This window comes from Lontra canadensis, unplaced genomic scaffold (genome assembly GCF_010015895.1).
Source record: "Lontra canadensis isolate GAN:19392208 unplaced genomic scaffold, GSC_riverotter_1.0 scaffold76, whole genome shotgun sequence".
In the NCBI taxonomy this organism is placed as follows: domain Eukaryota; kingdom Metazoa; phylum Chordata; class Mammalia; order Carnivora; family Mustelidae; genus Lontra; species Lontra canadensis.
The window spans coordinates 9,472,463-9,499,087 of record NW_022631070.1 but is presented as its reverse complement, the minus strand read 5'-3'; the positions used below and the strand labels follow the sequence as shown (position 1 = coordinate 9,499,087).

Here is a 26,625-nt window from a genome sequence, read left to right as displayed (position 1 = left end):
GAAACCTCAGCAGGGCTCTAGACGAATGAATCCAGTGGTGAGCAGCGGGTAGGAGCACTTGGAACAGTTAGGACGGGGAGCACGAGAAGGCAAAACTCGGTAGTAGTTGAAGCTGTGTGGACACGGGGAGGTCCAAGATGCGGGGACAGAGTCCACAGATGGGTTATGGAACATGCAGGAATTTCACTTTTTTTTTTTTTTAAAGATTTTATTTATTTATTTGACAGAGAGCACAAGCAGGCAGAGAGGCAGGCAGAGAGTGAGGAGGAAGCAGGCTCCCCGCTGAGTAGAGAGCCTGATGCGGGGTTAGATCCCAGGACCCTGAGATCATGACCTGAGCTGAAGGCAGAGGCTTAACCCACTGAGCCACCCAGGCGTCCCAGGAACTTCACTTTTTTATAAGGTCAACATTAAAAGATCCGTGAACTGCAGGATGCTCGCGTCTCACCAGGTGAAGTTCTCGGTCATTCTGGAGTCCTGGGTCTCGTGCCATGGGTGGGTGTGTGCGCAGTGAGCCCCGCCCCAGGCCCGGGGACGTGGGGTTTGTCTGAGCTGACTGCTGGGTGACGGCCCTCAGAGCCCGCCTCCCTTCATGTGGCACACAGAGCCCCGGCGGAGGAGCCGCCCGGCAGGCCCGGGGTGGGGGTCTCGCCGCTCTGGGCAGCGGACGGCCTGTCACCGCGACTCCCCAGCGAGCTGTGTGATTTCTCCCGGGGCACGTGCTGCCTGAGGACGCACGGACTTCTGTCTGTCCCCGAAGCAGCCGGCACAGGTGCTGGGAGGAGGTAGGTGCTTTAGGAACTCTGCGGGACACCTTCCAGCATGCGTCACGTGCCGGTCGTCAGCTCCGTGACACTGGGGTAAAGAACGAGTGACCTGTGGCTCCCTTCCAAGAGTTCTGACGCTGTGCACACCTCTCGCCCCTGCAGGAGCCCTGGGGTCAGTTTTGGCCAGGCCTGTCATGGAATTTCTGAAACCCAGCTTGGCCCCTGGCTTTGTGTGGAGAACTGGCACAGCGCGGCCGGTGGTTCCGTGTGCGGCGCTCCCGAAGGGCAAGGCGGCGATCGCAAGATGCCGTGCTGGGACTACGGTGTCCCCGGGCCCTGGAGGAGGGGCAGGACCACGGAGAGCAGCTCACGGCTCTGGGCTGGTTCTGGGGGCAGGGAGCAGTGGTTCCCACGTGCCAGCATCCTGGAGGGCTCTGTGCCGGAGTCCGCCTTGGTCAGGATGCAGGGCTGTGTGCCCAGGGACCGGTCAGGTGCTCCAAAGACAGCGCACAGGTCCGAGTGGCCCAAATGGCACTCCCGCCACCACTTCCTGGCTGACTCCGGATGTCTGGGGCTCTTCCCGCGCCTCTGTGAGTAGCGGCGTCCCGCTTTCGTCCACGGCAGAGACGCTGGTGCACGGAGGGAGAAGGACTCCCAAGACCTCCCAGTCAGGTCACGGAACACAGGCAGACTCAGGTCCCGGGCTGGCCACTGCCCCAGGATTCACTGCGCATGGGACCTCCTGCTTTTTTCCAGCTGTTAATAAGATAATTTCAAAGGAACACAAAGCCCCTAGAAGTGGCATTTCTCTACGCAATCCTTGAACTGCTTTTAAGCCGAAATAGAGCACATCTTCAAAATAGCGCCTTCAGCGTCTGCCTGTGATTTAAAGGACGTGAGGACAGAACACGTCGAAGGGAAGATCTACTTGTACTGCAGTGAAGGCAGAACACGGCCAGTAACCTGCAGACCGTCCGTCCTGTCTCATTTCCTTCCTTGTGAAGGCGGCCACTGTTCTGTGACAGTTCTCTGTGGCTTTCCTGTAAATACACTCCTTGGGTCACGACTGCGTAGACATGCCTGTGTTTGAACCTCGTGTGAACGGCTCATGCCGCATGCGTCCGTCCTCCCCGTACGCTCACAGGCTCGCTCTCCACGCCACGGGCTGTTCTGGCCACGCGCGACGGGCCGGACGACAGGCTGTCTTCCTTGCTCAGGGGTCACGTCCCAGTGCCGTGTCCACCTGTTCTGAAGGTCCCGGCTTGGCTGGGCCTGCTCACTGGCTTTCCCATTCGGTGTCTGTCCCCTGTGGGGCTGATGACAGGGTGCCTGCATCATGGCCACTGAGGGGTCTGGCTGTGGGCAGAGCTCACCCGCGCCATGGACAAGATTGTCCACGAGCTCTTGGCCTGACCCCTCTACGCTCGCAGGTGGAGTTGATCTGGGAGACTCAGAGGAAGTGGACAGTTCTGTAGGCCCTGACCCAGCGTTCATAGGCCCGGCCTGGTCATGGGGAGGGGACAGCCTGAGGGCGGACACCCACCTGCAGCACGGCTCGCCAGGCTGCTGTGAGCGTTCCCGTCTCTGGTGGGCGGGCACGGCATTTCTTGTGGGGGTATCCTGGAGGCTGACCTGCTGGCTTGTCCGACATCACTTGTCCTAATAAGCAGAGCTGGCTTCATGGGGGGGCCATCCCATGGGCCCCGCGGAGCTGGCTTCATGGTGGGGGCAGGCCCACAGGGCCCCACCCTTAGCAAGCCTCAGGCTTGGTTCATGCTCTGCTCGAGAGTCTCCGATTTTTGCTATTTTCTCAATAAAGATCCTGCGCTTTCACCTGTGCTGGGACATTTTGATAACGGGTCCTGCAGTTACGACACAGTGTTCTCAACGTGGCTGACGAGGTCACCTTTCGCCTTTCGCCCGCTGTATGCGAACATTGGGAATATTTCCCAGGCCCGTGGCTGTGCCGTAACGCATTGTTTTAACCTGTACTTCCTTCCTTATGGAGGTCTTTCCGTGTCTTTGCTGGCCACGTCCTGTTTCCTCTGTTGTGGGGAGTCCCTTGTCGATTTCATATGCTGTGTCTTTTTCCACTGTGCAGGTTTACAGTTTTGATGGAGGCAGATTTATCAGCCTTTTCCTTTGTAAGTTTGATGTTTTGTATCTTACTGAAATTCTGCCCTATCCCAAGGTCATGAAGGTCATTTTCTATGTAATCTTGCAAAAGGTCCCTCCCTTGGCCTTCCGTACACCTGGAGTTACTTCATGTTAGTGGGAACTGGACTGCGTCTTCACGTTCTCCCACGTGCTTAGCCAGTGGCCCAGTGCAGTGGTCTGTAGAGTTGACCTCAGCCACTCACCCCTGCCCGGCTGTGTCTGGGCTGTCATCCTTCTGCTCTGCTGTCCGTCCGTCCCTGGGTCACTCTCTTAGTTAACCTAGCTGTGTAGTCTGTACCTAGTAAGGCCGACCTAGGGTTTAAGAAAGAGTGATGGGATTTTTGGCTTGCATCTGCCGCGTCCGCAGGTCAATTTGGGGAGAACTGGTGTTTTTTTTTTTTTTTTTTTTTAAGATTTTATTTATTTGACAGAGATCACAAGTAGGCAGAGAGGCAGGCAGAGAGAGAGGAGGAAGCCGACTCCCCGCTGAGCAGAGAGCCCGATGTGGGGCTTGATCCCAGGACCCGGGAATCATGACCTGAGCCGAAGGCAGAGGCTTAACCCACTGAACCACCCAAGTGCCCTGATCCTCTGATTCTTTTGTAAGAACCTTTATGACTGTGTCACGGCAGATTCAGATAACCCAGCATAATCTCTCCATCCCAAGATCTTTAATCACACATGCAGAGTTCTCTTTGCTCTTTAAAGTAGCATAAGTTCCAGGGATTAGGATGTGGACATCTTTGGGAAGGAGAAGGCATTATCCTTCTCCTCCTTCTCCTCCAAGGACTTAACCCGCACAAAGTACTTAACAACAGATTTGAATCGACAGAATAAAGAACACTGAATTTGAAGATAGGTCAACTGAGATGATCCCATCCGAGGAATAGAAAGAAGTAAGAGTGAACTGAAGTAGAGCTTCAGAGACCATCATGTGGCCAACATAGCTACAATGGGAGTCCACAGGACAGGAGAAAGACAGGGCAGAGAGAATATTCGAAAAAATAATGACCAAATGTGCCAAATTTCATGAAAAATGGGAGTCTCCATGAATTCTAAGTAGGATAAACAGAAACAGATCTGCACCTAGACACACCTTGATTAAATTGTTGAAAAACAAAGACAAAGAATCTTGAGCAGAGCAGGAGAAAAACACCTCATCCCATCCTTGGTAGTAGTTGTAGCCGACTTCTGATTGGAAAGTGTGCAGGTCAGAAGGCATCGGGGTGACACGCTCAGAGCGCTGGGAGAAGCGCTCAGCCAAGAAGTCAGACATGAAAGGCCGACAGCCCTTCAGGAATGAAGGAGAACATTGGATAGTCCCAGATAAGCAAAGACTGAGGGTTTGTCACCAGCAGACCTGCCTTGAAAGAAACACATCGGTCCTTCAGGCCGAAATGAAAGGACACTAGACAGTGACTCAAATGGAGTGCTCTGTCGGCGCAGGGACAACATTGGGCAAAACCCAGCAGTCTCTCCTGATAAAGACACTCGGCACGCTACAAGTGGAACGCCACTCTTTCATCCCAACGCGGGGCACCTTGAACAACTTGCAGCTAACCTCGCACTCCATGGTGAAGCCTGAACTCTTTCTTCCTGAGATTTAAAATAAGACAAAATGTGGGGCGCCTCGGTGGCTCAGTGGGTTAAAGCCTCTGCCTTCGGCTCAGGTCATGATTCCAGGGTCCTGGGATCGAGCCCCACGTTGGGCTCTCTGCTCAGTGGGGAGCCTGCTTCCTCCTCTCTCTCTGCCTGCCTCTCTGCCTACTTGTGATCTCTCTGTCAAATAAATAAATAAAAAATAAATAAAATCTTCAGACAAAATGTCTCCTCTCACCACACTTTCCAACATCTTACTGAAGTTTCTAGCCAAGAAATTAAACAAGAAAAGTTACGTGGAAGACATAAATCTTGGAAAGGAAGAGATAAGATGGTCTCTGTATACAGATGTGATCTTGTATGTAGAAAGTCCTGAGGAATCCACAAGGAAACTACAAGAGCTCATAAGCAATTCTGCTCATTTATGGTCAGCTGGTTTCTGGAAGGGCACCCAGACTGCTCATGAGGATGCACTCTTTGGGAAGTGTTGGCCGTCTGGATTCCCACGTGCCACGGGGAGAAGCTGCACCTCTACCTCACTCCATGGGTAAACATTAGCCCAAAGCAGATTAGTCACCTAAATGTAAGAGCTTAGACTATACAACCCTAACTGGGAAACACGGCTTTAGATCTTGCTGGCTTTGGGCTAGACGGGAATCTCACTTTCTTAGACGGAAAGCAATAGCATAAGCAACAAAAAGGAGAAAACAGATAAATTGGATTTCATCGCAGTTAAACACTTGTGCTTCAAAGGGTATCAGGAAAGTGAAACCATAGGGGCGCTGGGGTGGCTCAGTCGTTAAGCATCTGCCTTCGGCTCAGGTCATGATCCTGGGGTCCTGGGATGGAGCCCCGCGTCGGGAAGCCTGCTTCTCCCTACCCTACTTCCCCTGCTTGTGTTCCCTCTCTCACTGTCTCTTTCTGTGAAATAAATAAAATCTAAAAAAAAAAAAAAAGTGAAACAACAGTGTACAGAGTGGGAGGGGAAAAAACCTTTAAATCTTTTTTTTGTTTTTTGTTTTTGTAGTTTATCTGAGAAGGGACTAGTATCCAGAATATATAAAGAAATCGTGTAACTCAACAATAAAAAGGCAAATAACCCAATTCCAAATGGGCAAGGGATCTGATGGATATTTTTCGGAAGAACACTCACTGGTGACCAGTCGACATTAGAGGCTGACGAGGGAAATTCGCGGTTCGTGACCGTGCAGTGAGACGCCGCGGACACCCGCTAGCGTGCGTGAATAGAAAAGACAGACCCCCCACCCTTTGCCGTAACACCGCAGCGTGACGATGGAGAGGAAATTGGGACGTGCCTGCCTTGCTGTGGGTGTAAAGAGAGGCAGCCACTTTGGGAGACAGCTTAGAGGTTCTCGAAATGTGAACTAGGGCATTATTGGCTGCCCTCGCAATTCCACTGCTGGTGCATCCCCAAGGGAACTTAAAACTGTCCAGAGGGACACTTGGACAGGAACCGTTACAGCCGCTGTAGTCATGTTGGGAAGAAAGTGGAAACAGCCCAGTGTCCATCACTGACGGGGGTAACAGAATGTCCGTCCAGGGGAATGTTACTGAAAAACAAGTGAGCCTTGATGGTATGCTCAGTGGGAGAGGGCTGACCCGAAGGGCCACACAGCGTGTGAGTGTGTTACACACGGGGCTGCGGTGGGCAGAGGACTAGGCATGGCAAGTCCCCCAGGAGCCAGCGCAAGCCAGTGGGGGGTGACGGCTGATGGCACAGCATGTCCTCTGCGGGGACCAGGGGTCTGGACTGAGATGCGGGGGATAGCTGGTGTGCTGGCACCGAGCACGAGGTTCACAGCGTGGAGGAGGTAACTTAAGGATGACAAGACTGTCGACCCAGCATCGGGAGAGAGAACAGAGTGGCTGCTTCATTTCCCCGAGCTGACCACGTCTCCCGGGAGGGAGGGACTGTCTTTCCTGCAACCCAGGTCCTGCACTCCTTGCATGTGCCGAGACTTTGTCTCTTGCATCTCCGGAAGCACCTTGAAGGTGATCCTGGGGATTCCACAGCCCTCGTTTTGGACGTAGCTGCCGTGAGCTTGAGAAGTGCCGTATTTCCTGCCAAGGGCTGCAGCCATGACTGTTGAACACTGTGGACCCCGGGCCTGTGAGAAGCCGCCCTCTGCTTGGCCTCCTGGCCCTGCTCCCTCCTCCAGAGCTCACCACAGATGCCCCCACGGCAGTGAAGGGGGTCGCTGGGCCCTCCCCAGGGGTGCAGGGGTGCCCTCCGCCCGCTGCCCGGCCCGCGGGAGAGGGGCGGCCGCTGGCAGGGGCTGGCTTAGCAGGTGCGGGACAGCGCTCAGGATGGGCTCTGTTCTGGCGGATCCTCTGGCTTTGGCGTTGTCATAACTTGGATCTCGACGACGTTCTGTTTCCCCGATGAATCTGTCACCTCCTCGGGACCGGAGAGCCACATGATTTTTATTGTCTCTCAGGACTGAGCGTGGTGGCTGAGTTGCCTGCAGAAGGGCTCCAGATGTACTATTTACTGGAGAACCTGAGAGGAGGGGGGTCCCTGCGGTGGCTCCTTTGACTGCCTCAGTGCCCAGCAGAACCCGGTGCTGTCGGGAAGAGGGCGACTCCAGGTCAGATGGCAAAAGGGAGCCACGCTCGCCTGCCTCTGATGCTACCTGCTCGCTGTATCCTCTCTCTCCCCCTCTCGGCCCCCTTCAGTCCTCCCAGCAGCCCCTCCATTTAGGCTTGGTGGGTCTCCTGCAGGTAGATGAAGGGTTGGAACCCACAGGCAGGCGTTGGGTCACCTACGCTGGGCCACGCAGTGAAGGCAGGTGTGTGTGAAAGCATCCCACGCTCCCTGGGAGAAATCCACCTCCGTCCCATGGCTAGGGCTGGCGGGGATCTGCCCGGGACCCGGAGCAGAACAGGGCACAGACCCGGCTCTCATCTGGGGAGCTTTCCTCCTTTCGTGGATCTCCCGGTGAGCTTTGGTGTGGCGAGGACTTGGAGCTGCGAGCAAGTCCTTCTGGAGCAGAGCTGAACAGACTCCCGCCTTCCGGGTTTCTGTGAAGCAGCTTGGAGGCTGGTGGGACGAGGGCAGGCCCAGGCCAGAAACAGGGGAGCCTTCGGAATCTGCATGGGGAGAAGGAGGCACGAACAGCAGATTCTGGTCACAGCGAAGGTGGGGGTGTCGCCCCGTCCGGGCACTGGACTGCGGTCTCCTAGATGATGACATGCTTTATTCTGCCCCCGACTTGGGAACGGTGGCCCCTGCAGACTCTTCCCATGTTCCACAGCAGGGAGGGGGCTCCTCGGTGTGTCGGACGGACGCTCACCATTCCCACTGCCCGTCTGCGGCAGGGTGTGCAAGCTCGTCATGGGCCACTGCGCCCCCGTGCCCACGACCGTCCCACCACCAGGCCCAGGGCCGCCGCTCCCAAGTACATTCACCCCGCGCAGGCACGGCTTCTCACAGACGCGCTGGTCACAGCTGCTAGGGGTCGGAAGGGGACCACGTGTGTGGCCGCTGCTGGCCGTAATGGCCAGTACTCATGGCTTCTGTCTGCCCTCGTCACTGCAGCATCTCCCTCCCCCTCGGCCAGCTCTGTCTGCCCACAGATGGAGACCCACCATGGACACCAGGACTTGCTTGGTGGAGTGACCTGGAGCTCATCCCTGGGGGGTCCGAGCCCCTGCTCACCATGCTCTCATGAAGCTTCGGTCGCTGTGCGTGTCCGTTATGGCTGCATGAGGCATGGTGTTACCAAGAGAGGCCCAGAGGACCCCCCCGGGGCCACAGGTACTCTGTCCTCTGCCTGTCGCAGCCCTCATGACCCGTCAAGAGTCCTTTCCCTCCCCAGTACGATCGCTCCCTTTCCTGCTGGCCCACAGGCAGACTGGGCAGCCACAGCCACTGTGAGACCCGTGTCCCCCTCGCTGGGTGTCCCCCCGAGTTGCAGGTTGAGAAGCACAAATCTCGGAGAGCCCAGCAGGACTGCGGGAGCGGGCGCACCCCTGCCCTGCTTGGTTCCAGAAGCATGTCTTCTGCCGGGTGGGGACACCCCTATGTAGTGGCCACTGGCTTCGAGGGTCCACCAGCTCCTGGAGGATGGCGCCCGCCCTGTGCCTCAGCTGCATCTGCGACAGTCCTTCTTGCCACCCTGTCTGACCGGCTGTCTGTCTGTGGTGGGACTGGCGGCAGAGGGGGACCTCGGCCTGAGTGGCCCATCCTGTGAGGTTGCTCCGCGTGCCCGGACGGGGTTTGGCTAAGGCACCGCGGGGCGGGAAAGGCAAACCCACATCCAGACTATGGATTTGTTCCCCTCAGGACGGATAGCTGCGATTTCCCGGGAAGCGGGCTCTTCTCCCTCACCCTCCTTCCCAGTGGCCTTGCTAGCTCTTGTGCTGAGGAGACCCCACAGAGCAGCTAGTGCTCACCGGGGCCTGGGGGCAGGCAGATGTCATCAGCCCTGAACTGCTACCTGGCAAGGCTGGGGTTCACTTTCCAGTACTTTCCTAAGGCCTGGGAATATGCTGGACTCCCATCCACCCCTTGCTAGGCCCAGGGTCGCAGCAGGAGCACCCCCAGTCACATTTTAAAGAAACAGAATAGCCTTTGGTTACTTTCCTCGGGAAACGTACACTTAGTGTTTCCTGAGACGATATGCCATAAACTCCATGTTTTATAAAAGAAATTCTTACCAAGAAAGAGAAATGGCCATAGTAGAGAGCTGCCATCAGGCTGGGGCAGGTGGGCATTGGCTGGCTTGGAGAACGACCTGGGTGGACACACGGGATCCTCAGGTTTGAGGAGGTCACAGAGAACCGGACAGCTCATTTCCGAGGCGAGCGGCCCTTCTCTGGCAGGAGTGAGCATGTCCGTTGGGCACCAGCGGAGCGTCCCTCCCGGGGCACACCGAGACCAGTGCACGGTCCCTGCCAGCAAACATCCAGGCTCCCAAACTCAGACCACGCAGGACACGTTACTCTCTGATGCATTTGTGACTTGTTTGAACCTTCCTTACGCTCAGGCCTGCTGTCTTCCTTCCTGGTAACGGTGGCCCCCACTCTCGTCTCTGTGGGGGTAACTTTCTGCAAGACTCCCCAGCCCCGACCTGAGGGACAGACTATGTCAGCGCTGCCCTGGGGGGTCCACAGACCTGAGGTCCGCTGTGCCCTCCTGGGATCGGGCCCTCCCTGCGGTTTGTGGGAAGTGCGGGCAGAGCGAACACCGTGTCGGAAGCACCCTCCCCGCCGCCCTCCAGCCCAAGGGCAGGTGTGGTAGGATTTCAGGCCCCAGTGTGTGAGAGGAACACGTTCCAACAAGCAGTGTGGTCTGCGGTCCCGACTAGCCCGCGGGCCCTGGCCCAGCCCACTGGCCCTTCTGCTCCATGCCTGGAGGGGCAGTGCAATGTGCAGCCCCTGGAGAGAGATGGGGTTCCCGGATGGACCCTGCGCTGCTGAGCCCGTGCAGAGCCCTGCAGGCCCGAGGCCGGACACAGCCCGTGATGGGCCCACGTTTCACATGCTAGTGAAAATGTGGGCGGGGGGCTCAGAACGTCTTCAGTATTTGCAGTACTTTAACCTTCCAAAGCGCTGGGACCCTCTGAGTCTGAGGAGTCGGCCGGCGGCTCCAGAGGCCGGGGCTGACCGTTGTCCCCACCCTCGCCAGTCAGGTTGTCCGTTGATGTGAGAGCCATAAGGGCAGCTCTTCACTCCGCTGAGCTCGCTGACGCACGTAATCGTAGGAGGACGGAGGTCGTAGAGGGGACGTGTGGTTTCTTTGCAGTGGGCGGGCCCTCTGGGAACTCTCCCTACGCGCCCCGCGGCACTCAGAGACCACCCCTCCGGAGCCCTGCCTGATGAAAGATGCGCAGCAGGCCAGGGGAGCACAGATCTACTCCATGTGTTTATTCACTTAACGGAAACATTCACTTATCAGATACCACTGAAGGGCAATATACAGAATTTGGAGGCAAATTAACATGTAAATTAATACTTTAAGGTTTTGGATTTTTTTTTTTTACAAATATTACAAATGTACATCCAGTATTGCCTTTCATTCATGCTTTTTATGTACATACTTTTGCTTAAGAATTACTATATATTAAGTTCATTTGCTTAAAAAAATGCTGAAAATTAGCTGAAAACTAACTGGGCACTGCTGGGAAGGTGTGTTTTTTGTTTGTTTTTTATGGACGCGTATACTGCGGAGCAGTAGAAACCAGTGCCGGCATGAAACGAGGCCGTAGAAGCCCGATCCTTGTATCTGTATCATCCCTGCAAGTCAAATGTGCAACGAAGAGTTGGGAAAATAAGGTATTTCTTTCTTCGGGGGCTGACACGGTCTGTAGTCCCCTGCGGGAATGCTGTTATTCTGACTTTCTGGAGACCTGGCCATCAGTGTCCCTGTGGTGGGGGCTCACACCGATGGACATGTTCCAGGAGTCCAGGAAAGGACTCCACTAAGTCCCCCTGGGCTGAAGTCCCAGGAACCTGCGAGGCCAGTGCGGCTGCGCTCAGAGGTACCCAGGCCTGAGACTGATTCTCGGCTACGCCGGGGAATCAAGAGTGTAGGGAGGAACAGGCACTGACACAGGAGAGGGAAGGGAGGGAGAGGAAGATGAGGGAGAACCCCAGAGGCGGCCCAGCTGGGAGGTAAGCAGTGGTGGTGATGGGTCGCAGGTCTCCTCGCTCCAGGAACTGGGACGTGCTCCTCTTCTCCGGGCCCCTCTCCAACACCCTGCGTGTTTTGCATCTGTCTCTGCTTCTACACCTCCCACCCCCTCGCAATCCTTTATCTGATTCAGAATTTGTGGGAGACGTTTCACAGGAACGAGCAAGGTCCCCGCGTTGCCAGCACAGCCCTTTGAGCAGGACCACGGACAGCGGCACGCTTGCCCCCGCTCTGGCCTGGGAGGCCCCCAGCGCGACCCCAGGCAGGCAGGTCTGTCCCAGCCCAGTGCCGCTGGAGGGTGGTACTGCCTTTCCTGAGACACAGAGCTTTAAATCTTTCCCTCTGTCTGTGAGCTCCACAAGAGCCTGAAGCTGGGGCAGCCTTTCCAAGCAGTGGCCCTTCTTGAGCCCGGCTGCGTTACGGCTCCGAGGGCCCCCACCAGGAGAGGTGGTGGGCCAGCTGGAACAGGGACACTGGTTTGCTGAGGGCTAGCTGATACTTCTGTCAACAGAGGCCGTAGTCCTCTCTTCCCTTTGGTTTTTGTTAGGAAGGAGCATTTGTCGTGTTTTGGGTCAGTTAGATGATTCCTTTAGAATGGCTTCTCAAAAAACGGTTGTAGACGTTTCCCTAAATTAAAAATGTCTAAGTTTCAAATATCCTTTAAAATTTTTTAAAACAAGATACTATAGACAAATCTTGAAATTTATAATCTAAAAATAGCATTTCATCAAAATACTCTATTCTATTCTGGGCATCGATATACCATGAATTTACTGTTTATGGCTCTCCAGATGTGGTAAACACTACACCAAAAAAAAAAAAAATCCTCAAAACAACCGTTTAACTGTATTGATAAGAACAGCTTCTGGTGAAAAGGAAACTATATGAGAAATTACGTGGGAAAAACTCAACATGACGCTTCCGAGGAACAACAAGACTCACAAAATCAGTAGTGACGTGTAGGTATATACAGACTTAAAGAGACCCACAGGAGGAACAGGAGTTAGAGACCTGCAGATCCTCTCGTGGGCAGAAACCCAAACCAAAGAGACCCTCGATCCAATCCCTGCAGTGAAACCTCAAGCGAGAACGGGCAGGCAGAGCTGCACGGCCGGTGGCTTGCCCCTCAGGCTGCGTGCTGCGGAAGGACGCTGGCTGTGTGGCCTGAGCCAGGCGGGAGGCCTCGGTGGTGATCTCCCTGCTGGGAGTGTGTGCCTTGAGGCAGATGCCAGTGGAGCCAACCTGATCGGGACTTGAGTAGCGGGGCTGGGTAGACACAGGACGTGGGAAACGAAGGACTCGGAGCCACCAGGTGTGAGGCAGCTCAGACGGGCAGCGCGGCGGTCAGGACGGCCTAGACACAAGCAGGCTCCTGCCTCTGCCCTGTGGGTCTTGCCTTTGCTGCCTTAGGGTGCCAGGAGGTGGCCCCAAGGTCACAGGCCCAAGCTTTGCTCTCCTGGGAAAGCCTCCGGTGCTGAGGTGTCTGTGGGTGCCTCTCAGGACTCTGACTGCCCCTGAAAATGCAGGGTTGGCCTGGCCTCCAGCCGCGCTGGGTGTTCCTTTGGGCTGGAAGCAGAGTGAGACCCTCAGGCTCCCCAACGGCCTCGTCTCTGGGCTGGCGCCCCCTCACCCTCCAGCTACAGCACGTGCACCAGCAGAGCCCTGCGACCTGGCCTCCTGTGGGTGACCCGGCCCCGCAGTCCTGCCTTCCCTGCCCCCTGTGCGTCTCCATCCTTGCTCCTGGACACGTGGCCCCCGGCCAAACTCAGCCTCTCAACGGCTTCCCGCTGGCTTGGGAACGCCTCTGTCCCGACACAGTTGCTGTGCGGGGCCTTCCCCTCTCCTCCCGGGTGTCCCTGCCGACCTAACAGATGCGTCCCCACGCTGGCGCCGGTGGCTGTGGCTTTCCCCGGAAGGAGATTGTTCAGTGGAGTGTAGGTTTTTCTGGAGGGCCAGCAGCCGCAGCTGAGAGCCGTCACGGCATGTCTGGTGTCGGGCAGGTGGTACTGTCCGTGCCCCTGGGGTCGGGTCGTCTGGGTGGTCCCCGCGGTGCCATGGGTGGATGGGCCCATCTGCCTCTGTCGTGCACGGTGCTGCTAGGCCGTCTCCTCACTCCAGAAGGGGCGTGGTTTGGAGTGCAGGGGAGAGGCGAGGGCTCAGAACGGGAGCCGTCGAAGGTCCTGGCGGCTGTCCTCCGTGCGTCCGTACTTTCCGGGGGGGAGGGGGCTCCAGAGAAGGGCAGGCCGAGTCTCAGCCAGCAGGTCCATCCACGTTTCATCCCGGTGACATGTCCGACGGCCAGAAGCTAATGTAAACCGGCCGCGTGATTCCAGCTTTCGTCCCGAGGTAAAGATTAATGTGCATCATCTGTTTGCAGAAACATTTCCCATCTTTCATAACTTTGTTTGAGTAAACTGTGTGCCGTGTGCCCCTTTCTCTCCCAAGAGAAGGCGAGTGAGACGTCTGAGCCGTGTGACGGCTTGGAGGAGCTGGTCCCCGCAGCGGCACCCCTGCTCGTCCGCAGCGCATGTCTGCGACTCCTGTGGCCTCCTGCTGGCCTCCTTGTCGCATCCGCGATCTCGACGTGACGGGCGGCGCACTGCTCCACCGCTTCTGGGTCTGCGGCCAAGGGGCGGTCCTGCGCTCTGGTCAGGGTGTGCACGCAGGGCTGGCCGGTTGGAAACCCCTCCGGGACGTCCCTGCCCCAGGACGGGACGCTCCAGAGCCGGGCTGCGTGGCCTAGTGAGTTTCAGGCGTGGCTCTTCTGTGGGGAAAATGAGAGGCCTGTCAGTCACATGACAGATGTCAGAGATGACTTCATGGTGGTCCATGTGGACAGTTCGAGTACCTGGACGGACCGACGGCGTGGGAGAGGACGCCTGTCTGTGGCGTACTCGGCGCCCGCGGCGCTCCTAGAGAGGGTGCCATGGTCGGGGTGTCCCACACCTGCTTGGAAGGGGACAGAATCCTGCCTCTTGAGGCTCAGCAGCTGCTGTGTGTGTTTTGGCCCTGCCAGGCGCTGATCTCCACTAAGCGTGGCGAGCTCGCAGCTGCTCGAGCCCCGGGAAGGGCTGCTGTGGACACTCCTTGGGCTCTCTGATGCACACTCGGGCTGTCGGAGCGTGGTCTGCGACGTGCTTCCCTTGTTACCTGCTGAGGGGGTGTGGGTGGTCGCTAACCCGGACGCGGCTGCCACAGACGTGGTCAGCGGCCATGGACGTCTGCCGTGGAGCCCGCGCTGGGTCCGGGATGGGTGTGGTGTCTGCAGGGTCTGTGGCACTTGGTCCTGGAGCCCAGGTCCCGCCTGCGTCTCAGCTAACTGGGCGCTGCTGGAAGGGTCTTTGTTTCTCTGGTCCGAGTTTAGGGTTCTTGAGTACTGCGCGTCTCCAATCCGCTTTGAAGGGAGGTGGAGTAAACACTTATGTGAACGATGTGGATGGTAGAACGTCCTGTTGGCTTCTTTGGGGAGAGCCCATGGCTTTTCTCTTCGTTGTGGCTTATCCTGAAGTATCGTGCCGGCTTGTGCTGCTGAGGACCAGACGCGGTGCTGGGGGTGTGGGGCGGGTGGGGGGCGGACGCGGCGCTGGGGGGTGGGGAGGAGGGGACCAGACGTGGTGCTGGGGGCGTGAGGCAGGGAGACAGATTGGGGGGCAGATGTGGGGCTGAGGGCACAGGGAGGAGGGGACCAGATGTGGTGCTGGGGGTGCGGGGCAGGGAGACAGACTGGGGACCAGATGTGGGGCCGGGGGTGCGGGGTCGGGGGGCAGCGAAGACACTGGAGGTGCGGGGACGGAGAGTGGGTGTGGGGAGCGGCACCCCAGGCACCGCGGGACCAGCTGCACCTACGACCCTTCAGCCTGAACGGAAACTTTCCTGTGGACACACCAGGAGGAGAGATTGGGCTGTGCCCGGGGCCTTCAGGTCTGGGGGAGTGTGGGTCCTGGCAGCGTGGGAGCATCCATGTGAGAAGCAGCTCCTACTTCGAGTCTAGTTGCCCACAGAACACTGACCACGCGCGTGCTTCTGGAGCACCAAGGGCGAGAGCGAGGGGAGCCGGTGAGCATGGCCTGTTGTCCCCGCCGCGCGCGCGCTTTGCTCCAGGAGCACGGTGTCCAGGGCTCAGAGAGTCAGTTGGAACTGGTCCTGCTCGGGCGGCTTCCTCACCCAGGTGCCCAGCCCGGCCTTCTGGAATGCCTTGAACAGCTGCTGTTTGACCGATTGGTAGGTGCACGCCCCCCGCTTGGCCTCACAGTACATGGACGGCGTGTCCCCGTGGCTCGGGATCCGCGTGCTCAGCTGGGGGCGGGAACAAGACAGCGGGTGAGCCCAGCAGACAGCAGTGCCGGGGCCTCCGCGCGGAACACGGCTCCCGGCCGCCTGCCCTCGGCGCCTGCCGTGAACGGAGAAGCCACACAGCGGAGAGGAACATGTGTGCCCCAAAGGAGCTTCCTTAACTGCCCACAGCGACCGTCCTGGGCGCACAGGAGGGCCGGCTCGTTGTGGTCCCTTCCCAGCATGCGCGTCAGGACGTCACGTTACCCACCCTGAGTCTGCCCAGCGTTAGTTACGTGTCCGTCTGACCCCAGTAAAGGGGTGACTACTCCGGTGGGCGCGTGCCATCTGGCGGCCCTGACGCGCCACGGACGCACCCGGGCTGCTCGGCAGGGATGTGAGGAGCGGCAGGCGACAGACGTGTAACTTGCCTGCTGTTGAACAGTATGCTGTGTGGTTTTCTTCTGCGAGAGGGTCTGGGACTGCTGTTGGGGTGGGGTTGGGGGGTCGGGGGGATGTCTGTGGGCACTAAAGCAGCATCGTGGAGGCAGGAGATGGGGGCGTTTGAGTTCTCCTGCCAACCAGTTAGGAAACCGATGGAACAGGCTGTCTCCTCTCTTGGGTTTCTGGGCCAGGACCAGGCCAGGCTCTGAGGCCAGTGTAGGCAGGGAGCCCCCGTGGAGAGGCCAGCAGTGCAGGGAGAAGGGCCGGGAGGCCTGGGTTCCCCCCGCGGGTTCGGCCCATGTCCTGGAACAGGTGCAAGGGGCCCTTTTGTTTAGGAAGACAGAATCAGTGGTGTTCTCGGACGGGCCCTCCAGTGTGCGGACGAGGGAAGTGTGGATGGTGCCCGGGGTGGGCGGGGGGCGGCCGAGGCCCTGTGCTCGGGACAGAGCCAGGTCCCGTGGACTCGTGGCAGGCACAGAGGTCGTGCAGGCGAAGGGCCACATGCACAACGTCCAGGGTCCCCTGAGCTGCAAGCAATGCTTATCTTAAGGGTGGGTGTGTCTGTCCCGTGCTGCGGGTTGACAGATGCGCCCCACACCCCTGTTCCTGTTGGGAGCTGTTGCTGGATAAAGACGGGACAGAGGCACAGCTGCTTCTTGGGTTTCTGTGTTCCTGACGCCCGTTCACGTCTGTCTGGTTCTGCCACAGTGTGCTGTGCTTTGGAAACGTGGACACCTAGATCTCAGCCTAAACCCTGGAAATGTAGCAACTGTCCCCGTTTATCGAGGAGGAAGCTCAGGACTGTTGTAGAAATGCACGGCCTTTGGGGTCAGGAGAAGAGCTGTGACCTGTGGCCTGGCATCTGCTCTTGATGTCATTCAGGGGAAACCACTCACCTTCCTCGGTCTCAGCCGGGGTCATACCACGTCAGGAACTTTTCTGAACTTCCCTTATGGTGCCCTACGTGCAGCCGCCCGTGCCCTGTCTGCGAGGTGTCTAGGGCCACAGCCAAGTCCTCGGCTGCTGGCTGGGAGCTCCCGGGGCAGTGGCTGTGTCGCACGTCAGCGGGGCCCAGGGTGAGGAAACAGCGGGAGTGTCTGGGGGCCGTGGGTGCCCCTCGCTCAGACCAGTGCGAACTTCCCGGGGGCCCCTCCCTGTGCCCGCCGGGAGCCGAGGGTGGCAGGGCCGGCCTCCCCCAGAGTGGAGCCCTACCTTTCCGTACAGCCTCGCCCAGCGCGCGGAGAACACGTGCTTGCAGAGCCGCGATGAGCCCCCACAGCTCCTCCTCCCGGTGGTGCCGTCGATGACTTCCACGTCCGCGTTGCCCATCACCCAATTCACACTGAAGTGCGGAGACTTCCCCGGCTGGCGCGCGGCGGCGTGGCTCACTCCTGCCGAGAGAGGAGCCGCAGCGGCAGGCGTCAGGATTCCAGCCCCGCAGGGCCCCGCCACTGGCCGGCGGGAGACCACGCCTGGCTGCCGCGCTGCTGGGAGGCGCCCACACCCCACTGCCCGTTTTCACACGGGCTTGTGGCTTCTGGGAGGTGTTCGTGGTACTAGACAGGCCCCGGGACTTGTGATTTCGGTGCATGCACGTGGAGAAGCGAGGCGAGCGGGACAGAGAGCTGAGAGCGTGGGCCAAGAACCAGTGACGCGATCCAGCAGCGGCTCCTGAAGTTTTGAGGCCTTTTCCGAAACGCAAACACGAGGCCCCGGGTTCAGGGGTTGTGCAGGATTTCAGGACGGCAGCGGAGTTTAAGTCGATGGCGGGTTTGGTCACTGGGACGGCACTGGACACTGGACGTCACAGCCCCGGGAGTCCCAGGTTCCTAGTGCAGATGAGAGAAGGGGGCGCTTGGCGTCCCTACTCTGGGGCAGCGGCGTCTGACCTCCACCTGGCCTCCATCCCGCCCGCAGCCTGTGACGCCAGGTCTGCTGGGGCCCTCACTGGCTTTCTGCCGGGCCGTCCTGCCGCGGCTGCTCTGCCCGCCATCCCAGCGTGACCTCAGGGAAGGCGTGTGAGGCGCGGGTGGGTGGGAGGAAAGTCCCCACCGTGCCGTCGAGCCCCAGACTTCCTGGTGCAGCTCTGTGCCAGCGGCCGGGCAGAGGAGGGACGCGGGCTCTTGTTCTCCTCGGTGACGGTGATGCTGTGGGATAGTTCACAGCCCTGGACCTCTCCCAGCAGCACTGCTCCTCCCACAGCCCCTCCCTGAGCCGGTGTGTCTGGAGCACCCCTCCTCCTGCTTCTCCTCCCCACAGAGACACCCCCACGCGCCCTGGGCAGGGGGGCGCCGAGGGTCCTCACCGGCGGCTCCCGTGTCGGGAGGGGGTGGCTTTAGTGTGTTGTGCCTGTGCCCCCCCTGGGCTGTGGGTGTCCCCGGGGGTGCCGGGGTGTTGCAGAGGGCGTGGCTGGCCCTCGGGGGCCTGCACAGATGTGAGGGACCAACCCCGTGTCCAGGGGCGGCCCAGCACCCCAGGCCCTCGTGAGGGCAGGCGTCCCATCAGCACCGAAGGGCAAAGCTACAGACCCAGAGCCTCCCGCGGTGTCACCACCAGCCGGGGCTTCCAGCTGTCTGCAAACCCACTCTCCGACTCTGCCACCTGCTCCTGCCACAGCCTGACCCCTGACCGGAATCTCCCGGCGACCTTCTCCCGGTCACGCACGGGCAGGGGCAGGCATCCGGGACCGATTCCAGCCGGACAGCTTGTCCCTGAAGCAATTCCCTGCGGCAGCTGCCCATGCCGAGAGGGGGGCAGGGGGACCGTCTGGTACAGTGGCCGTGAGACGGTCCTGCTGGGCAGAGGGGAGAGTGGCCAAGGTCAGGAGTGACTAGTCACCAAGAGAGGCGAGGGCCTTCTCCAGAGCAGCAGGCAGCCATGTCCTCCCTCCCGCCCTGCTCCCTCCCCTCTCTGTCCGTCCCTCCCACAGGGGAAGGTCTCCGAGGTCCACGTCACACCTCCCTGGCTCCCTGCATGTCCTCTCTGCCGTGGAAAGTGCCCACTGTGCCACCGGCTCTCGGCACACGGACGCCTGCTTGGAGAGGCTTGGCTGCAGCCCTGGCAGGATGTCCACAAGCGGGTTCTCCGTCTCCGCACATGGACGCAGGCAGAGAGAAGAGGCACTGGCTGGCGGACAGCCCCCCGACCGTGGGTGGGCAGCTGCCGTCCCCCCAGCCCCTGACCCACCTTCTCTGGAGCTCGGGTCCCAGATGGCCGGTGTGTGTTGAAGCAGAGAAGTGTGCATGGAGGGAAGTGATTTACGCTGTAAATCACAGTATGAGAATCATTGATTTCCGAGTGTCAGGGCTCGGTCAGTGACCAGGTGCGACGAGAAATGAGATTTTCAGTCCAGCAACGATATTCATGTCACCGAGCCTCGGTGACCGGTGGGAAAGGTGGGGTGCGAGCCACGTTGACTCGGGAACCAGAAGCAGCCCCCATCCTGCCTTGGTGCCTGGTTTGCTGTTCTGCCCCCCATTCCTTCCTGGGCTCTCAGTAGCGACACAGCGTTTTGTGGGAGGCCTGCCTTTGTCACAGGGAGGGATGAGGACCAGTGCGGGTGTGTGCAGAGTCCCCCCCGTCGTGGGGATCACAGCGCCCCACTTAGATTGCATGGCCCTCTCCCAGGTTCGTTATAAGCAGGCGGCCCGCTCCCCTCCTGCTGTCCTGGGTGTGTGGGAAGCAGCCCATGCATTGGGGTTGGGGTCCCTTCTGTGTGGAGCACAGGTGGCATCATGCGTGTGCAGTCGAGTGTGTACGTCTGTGGGATTACCGTTTGTCCTTGGGGCTTCAGGGTTAAAGGGGCCCCCCTTAGTCTTCTCCTTGGGTGAAAAGTTCCCAAAGCAACCCGCAGGAACAACGGTTTTTCTCTTCCCTCCCTCCTTGCTCTCTCTCTGCTTCTGTTGCTGGATTGAGTCTAGTGAGGCCCCGCCTTTGCGTTGACAAAATCACGTGGGCGGTGATGAGTGACTGCGCGTTCACACGCAGGGTCGCTGACCTGACCATGCAGAGTGGTCAGCGCACAAGGCGAGGAGGTCATCTTGCAGGACGCCCCCATCGGCCTAACCCCGCAGGCCAGACGGTGCAGGCGGCCGGCGCTGAGCAAGGGGAGCTCCCTCATGAATCACATGCCCACGGGCCAGTCCCGCGGCCCGTTCTCGGAGGGAGAGATGGGCAGGCCTGGGCACGTGGGGGGCTCCTGCCGCTCGAGTCCGTTTCCCCGCACCTCGGGGTGGCGCTCCCGCTCTGTCCCTGTCCTGCCCCACACGCCCGGGTGGGCCCTCAGCGGGGTGTTGGAACCCTTTGCTAGGTTCCTCCCAGGCCTGTCAGTCCGTCTTCTGCTCCCTCAGTCTGGCCCGGGGGAGACACTTGTTTCTGCGGAGCCGCATGCACGTGTCTGAGGAAGCTCGTTAGTCGCGTCCTGATTCGTAATTGAGATCCGCTGCGCAGGAGCCAAGCCAGGCCTCGTGGCCGGGTGAGGGGCTCGTGCGTCTCCCGCTCCGGGTTGAGGACAAAGTGCTTGGGACTCTGGGGATGCGTTGCCTTCTCCTCCCAGGAAGCCGCCTCTGGCCTGCATGGACTTCTCCCCCGTCGGCTGGATGCTGTCCACGGAGGGAGGCATCGGTTCCGGGATCGTCCTTCTGGAAGCAGACGTGCAAACCAAGCCTCAAGTTCAAGTTCAGGTGCACAGGCTGCTTACAGTCCGAGGTGTCACCTGCCGCCACCCGCTTTCCTCGTCCTCCTCGAGATGGCGGCACGCTGGCACGTTACACAGACCCACGCAGAAACACAGTGTTACCTCCTCGCCCCGAGTCCGCAGCCTCGGATACCTCCAGGGGCCGATTGGAAATCTCCGTCCAGAGGAAGATGGGAGCAGGTCACAGTCCGCCCCGTGCTCGTCCCGGTTCAGGGAGGAACTGCGCGTTCTGAACGCTGAAAGCACAGGCCTGTGTCTGCTGTGCCCCAGGAGGGGAGGAAGGTCGTCTTAAGAAATAAACCCTGGGAAGACTCAGCCCTGTGTACCAGCGACCTTGGTTCAAGGTCACAGGGTCTGTTGACGGCGCAGACGTTGGGCTCGTCGTAATTCTCACCGCGGAGCACCTGAGCCCGAGTCTGCAAACCTGCACCTTGACATCCAGGAACGGAACGCGTCACAGTCACGCCAGCCAGCATGGGTCCCAGGACGCCCGCCCTCGCTGGTTGGTGACGGAGGCCCAGGGTTGCACTTTCCAGTGCGGTTCCCACCCGTGCGGACATTGTGCTGTGACCTGGGAGCCCGGGGCCGCTGCAGTGGAGCGTGGACACAGTCGCCCGCTCACAGAAAATCACAGAGATGGACTCCCTGCTCACTCTGGAGGCGCGCAGGTGTTGGCGGGGCTGCGCCCCTCCATCCTCCAGCTCCCAGCGGCCCCGCTGTTCCTGGCGTGGAGATGCGTCACTTCCACCTCTGCCCGTTTTCACGTGGCTTCTGCGCCCCCATGTCTGTCTGTCTGTCTCTCTTTCCCTCCATCAGCCTCTCTCTTCCACAGATGCATGTGGTGGGGTGTGGGACCCACAGGACATAGTTCAGGACACCCTCTTCATTTCAATATCCTTAACTTAATCACAGTGATAGGGACCCTTTTTCCAAATACAGTAATTTGCATGTTTCAGGGATTAAGATTTGGTGTCTTGGGGTGGTCAGTAGTCTGCCTACACCAGCATTATTAGTCGTGAGTTTGGAGGTAGCCTCTGAAGCCCGCGTGCTGACCTCTGGCACCACAGTTGGTGGGTGAGGGGTTCCCACTGGCCACAGCCACATACGTGGACATCTCTTCTCGGCCCCTGGCTGGGGAGGGAAGCCTAGCATGGCTCTGTTTGCAGGATGGTGTGGTTGGCCTCTGTTGGAGAAGATCTCAGTTTGGAAACTTGTTGACAAAGCCCAGGACGGGATGAGAGAAAAGGTGTCCCTGAAAGGTGGTGTGGCCAGGCTAGGACCAGAACCATGGCCACTCTAACTCAGTGATACTGCAGTACTTATTCCCACCATCTGGAAGGAGGCCTGATCTTCCCAAGCCCCTTGCCCATCGGACCCATTGCCGATAAGATCTGTGCAGCCCGTCTGTGTGCCACAGCCCACGCAGTCATTCATCCTCTCTACACCGTTCAAGACACGGCTGGTATCTCAGAGCGGACCTGTGGGAGACCAAGGTCTCCACCAGCATTGACACATGTACTCTGCTGTTCTGACACACAAGAGTGTCTCCGTGAAGATCGTCCGATGTTTGATTTAGTGACTTAGCGATTGACACGATTGTGTGAATACGGTGAACCTGAAGTAGGTTTTTCCTAACTTCGATGAGTTAATGCACCTGCTAACTGGGGCTGCCATTGCCTTCCTCACTGTGCCATTACTGCCACGGCTGCCACCACGGCCACTGCCACCACCACAACCGTTAGGACCACTCCCACCCACGGTGCTTCTCTGCCGGACTGTGGCTACGTTCGCACGGCTCCCGTCACCGCGAGTCCCACCGCCACCACGACTGGCAGGACAATAGGCCTCGTTTTGCAAAAACCCGCATGCACCTCTTTTTAAAAAGCAGTGTCTAAGACTTTGTAACATTTCTTTAGATTGCTGGTGGGCCTAAAGTATTTAAAATTTAATTCAGTTTCTCTAAATTAAGGCTACACAGGACATTCAGGAACACGATTTTTATAGGGAGTGAGGCAAGTTTGTGTCTCAGGGCAACACTGCATTCGATGTTGAGAAGCAGACAATTCAATACTGGTCGTACGGCGGCAGGCGGGTGTAGATGAGGCTGCTGTGTGTTCTGTGTGTGCCAGACACCCCGTGTGTTGTCCCTCACACACACACAGACACCACACATGTACGCACATCACACACGCACACACACGGCACATGTACACACATCACATGCATGCATAACACACGCACACGCATCACACACAACACATGTGGACGTCACACATGTGCACACACCACACACAATCACACATGTACACACACGCCCACACATTGCACACACATATCACGCACGTGCATGTCGCATGCACACCACACGTGTACACACCACACACACATCGCATGCACACACATTGCACATGCACCACACATGTGCACACCCCACACTTATACACACACCACACAGTGCACACCACACACATGCATCACACGTGTGTACAATCACACACGCACACCATCACACACACTACACATGCGCACACACATCACACGTGCACACACACAACACACATGTACACGTGAACACACGCATGCCCACGCATTGCACACACGTCACACACACACATCATAGCTCTGCTGGAAGCGGAGCTAGGGCTATTGTAACATGGACTTGCAGATTTGGAGTAACTAACTTAATTCGGCTGTATTAATGTCATTTTATTCATTTTCATTAGCACGGACATCATTATAATTGACTGTAATTTTGTAGCTATTGTCTTAATAGAGCACATTTCAGGGTGGCTGTGTGACATGTGCTGCAGTTTGGAGATGGTGAGTGAGCACGGGCTTAGCTCTTTCTGCCGTGAGATGCTTGTTGGGGGCTCTGTGGGTTCCTGCAAGCTGGGGACACACTGTGGGGAAGACTGGGCTGAGGCAGCCGCCCCACCTCATCTGCCCGGTTGGCGGGGTATTGGCTGCCGTGGCTGAGAGCTGGTGTCGAGGGCGTGTGTGCATGCCGTGTGAGGGAAGGTGCTGGGGCACCTGCTTGGGGGGCTGGAGTCGCCTCCTCTAAAGACAGTTTTCCCCACTGATTTTCAGGGACTTCCTTCCTGGACTCAGTACGAGTGCGGCCGTATCTGTGAATGTAAGTGATAGCAGTTTAAAATGCATGGGTTCATGCGACAATGCTGAAAGCGGCGAAATGTCCTCTGTGGCAGGGAAATATTTGAATATTTCATTTTATAACCTGATAGTGAAATGGTTCTTGGTCCCTGTAAAGCTTGTTGTTACTTGGAAAGACGTGGGACAGGGGGACTTTGGCAGAATGTGGTCCTCACGCATTAGTGGCTCTGTCCCTTTGGGGCTATGTTCCTTATGCCCCAAGAGCACCGTTAATGTCTCCTTCGGTGCGTGTCTGCTGGGCTTGCATTAGCTCTGCTTCTGTCTGCCTGGACTGTTGTCTTGCCCTCATTTTAATTGGTTAATTTTTATTTATTTTTTAAAAACGTTTATCTACTCATGATTTTAGAGAGAGTGTGTGCACGTGCACAAGAGGGGGAGGGGCGGGAGGGAGAGGGAGTCCCCAGCAGGCTCTGCACCCAGCGTGGAGCCCAACACGGGGCTCGATCCCACGACCCTGAGAGCACGACCTGAGTCGAAATCAAGAGTCGGACGCTCAGCCGGCTGAGCCGCCCTGGCGCCCCTTGCCCCGCTTGTAAAGGATGCGTCTCCTGGGTCGCGGACTTCAGGTGGCGATGAGCTCGAGGCTGGCATCTCAGAGACACGGCTTTATTGTTTCCTGTCATCCGAGAGTCGCTGGCAAGTCTGATTTGGACCCTTGGGAGCGGACATGTTAGTTCCTGATGCCTTTTAGGGTTTCTTCTGTCTTCTCGTCTGGTGACCATTTTCTTGCTGGGAGGACGATTTAAGAACGTACTTCTTGGGCCACAAGGTGCCCCTTAGAGGTGACAACTAGTAACTCTGGTACCTCCTTCCCCACCGCACCCGCCACGCTCCTTCTCCTGCTTCTGGGGCACATTGTTGCTCGGGTCCGTCCGACCTTCTCGCTGCATCTCTGACCTCCCCGTGGGTTGCTTACTTTCACGCATCCTCCTGGCTGGTCTGTGGTGCCCAGCCGCTTCATCAGACGCGTGCCAGACGTCCCTGGGAGGCGCCTTCAGGTGTGATGGACGATTCCGTGGGCGCGCGTGGAGCAGAGAGGTGACCCTCCACGAGCAGGGGCCTCGTACGATCAGTTGACGGCCTCAGGGGCTGAGACCACAGCTGCCAGAGAGGAGGGGGCTGCTTCTGGACTCGCCCCAGGCGCGGCGGCGCCATCGTCTCCTGCCAGAATTGCCAGCCTGCCGGCGTCAGACCGGTCACCCTGCACACGCGCGACCACGCGCTTCAGCCCCGTCTCCTTCCTGTGAGGGGAGTGACCGTCCCGCGCGGGTTCTGTCGCCGGAGGACCCCAGCTGGTCCGCCGTTACGGCACTTTCTGTTTCGGGGCCCGCTCGGCGGTTTCTTCAGGCGGTGTTGCGGTTTACTGGTTCTTTCCTCGGCTGTGTTTATCTTTAAGTTGTTTTCAAAAAGATTTTATTTATTTGTTAGAGAGAGAGAGAGAGAGAGCGGGCACGCCCACAAGCAGAGGGAGCGGCAGAGGCAGAGGGAGGAGCCGGCTCCCCACCAAGCAGGGCGCCCGATGCGGGACTCGATCGCAGCACCCCGGGGTCACCACCTGAGCGGAAGCAGAGGCTTCACCGACGAGCCCCCAGGCGCCCCATCTTCCGCGGTTGGATGTGCTACCAACCCTGTCCTCTGGGGGGCGCCCTGCTCGGTGGGGAGCCTGCTTCTCCCTCTGCCTCCGCTGCTCTCCCTGTTTGTGCGCGTGCGCTCTCTGTCAAATCAATAAAAATAAAAATAAAATCTTAAAAAAAAACCTATTCTCTGTCACACAACTTGTTTTATTTTCCTCTGCAATTCCTGTTTGTCTCCTTCCTTCCTTCCTGTTTCTTTCTTTCTTTCCTTCCTTCCTTCCTTCCTTCCTTCCTTCCTTCCTTCCTTCTTTCTTTCTTTCTTTCTTTCTTTCTTTCTTTCTTTCTTTCTTTCTTTCTTTCTTTCTTTTTCTTTCTTCTTTCACTTCTGTCTCTCCCCCTGCATGTTTGCTGTTGTTTTCTAAATCTCTGTTTTCCTGGTGGGCATGGTTGTAGGAAAGTCCGTGTCCAGGAACGGTGCTCGCCGACATCACGGGTTTTCTCCACCGTGTCTGCCGGGGTTTGTTAACGCTGCCTCGTCTCACCTGTTCCCCCTGGGTTTTCGCTGTGTGCCAGGGCTGTACTTCCAAAGCTTTTGTAGCATTATCGCGGTCCAGCTCTTAGTCGGATCGTCTCCATGTGAATCTGGGGACGGAGCCTGCTTCAGGCTGCTCTGAGAACCCTCAGGGCCTGCTAATGCAGGGTTCAGACTGGGCCCTAACCTAGTCCCCGTGCGGCAGCCGCAGCCTGACTCTGTGCTGAACCCCGGAGGCTCTCCCCACGTTCCGCCCCCTCCTGGGTCCTGCCCTGCTCCCTGCCCGTGATGTCCTTCCCTCTTCCTGCAGGACTTGGCCCTGACACCACCGCCCCATGGGGTCTGGACCCCTGACAGACAGCCAAAGGTTGCATGTAGTCCCTTCTGTGCTTTATTTTTCTACGAAGCGTTTTCATTTTGTCTTTCTGTCAGTCTTCCCCGCAGGGTTTCGACCATTTTGTTTGCGGCTCTCTTCCCCGTGCATAGTGGCCCCAGGCAGGTCGTCAGCAATCCACACACATTTGCTGAGTCATTAAATAAGTGTAGGGATTGTGTTGACCAACTCAGTGTTTGGATAAATGAAATGTACCGACGACGAAAGTATTTTCCCTAAATGGTAAAAATTTCAAGAGCAAATTGATTAAGGCTGGTGTCCAAATACTTTTTTGCAACAGTTCCTTAAAATCATGGTAGAAATTAAGTGTAACTTAATTAACATACAAGTATTTTTGGAAGAACTCTTTAGAAAACTAAAAGAG

The 26,625-nt window shown here is 57.9% G+C and overlaps 1 protein-coding gene across 1 annotated transcript in view; it reads right to left on the bottom strand.

Annotated features, from left to right (window-relative positions):
- Positions 1-15,295: 15,295 nt before the first annotated feature.
- The window catches only part of ADARB2 (adenosine deaminase RNA specific B2 (inactive)), a 356,683-nt gene continuing 345,353 nt past the window's right edge, over positions 15,296-26,625 (bottom strand). Inside the window, exons 9-10 of the mRNA XM_032881678.1 lie at positions 17,107-17,285; positions 15,296-15,474 (exon numbers count right to left, since the gene is read on the bottom strand). Of these exons, the coding sequence (XP_032737569.1) occupies positions 15,298-15,474; positions 17,107-17,285 (356 nt within the window). The 3' untranslated portion in view covers positions 15,296-15,297. The remainder of the gene's footprint in view (positions 15,475-17,106; positions 17,286-26,625) is intronic.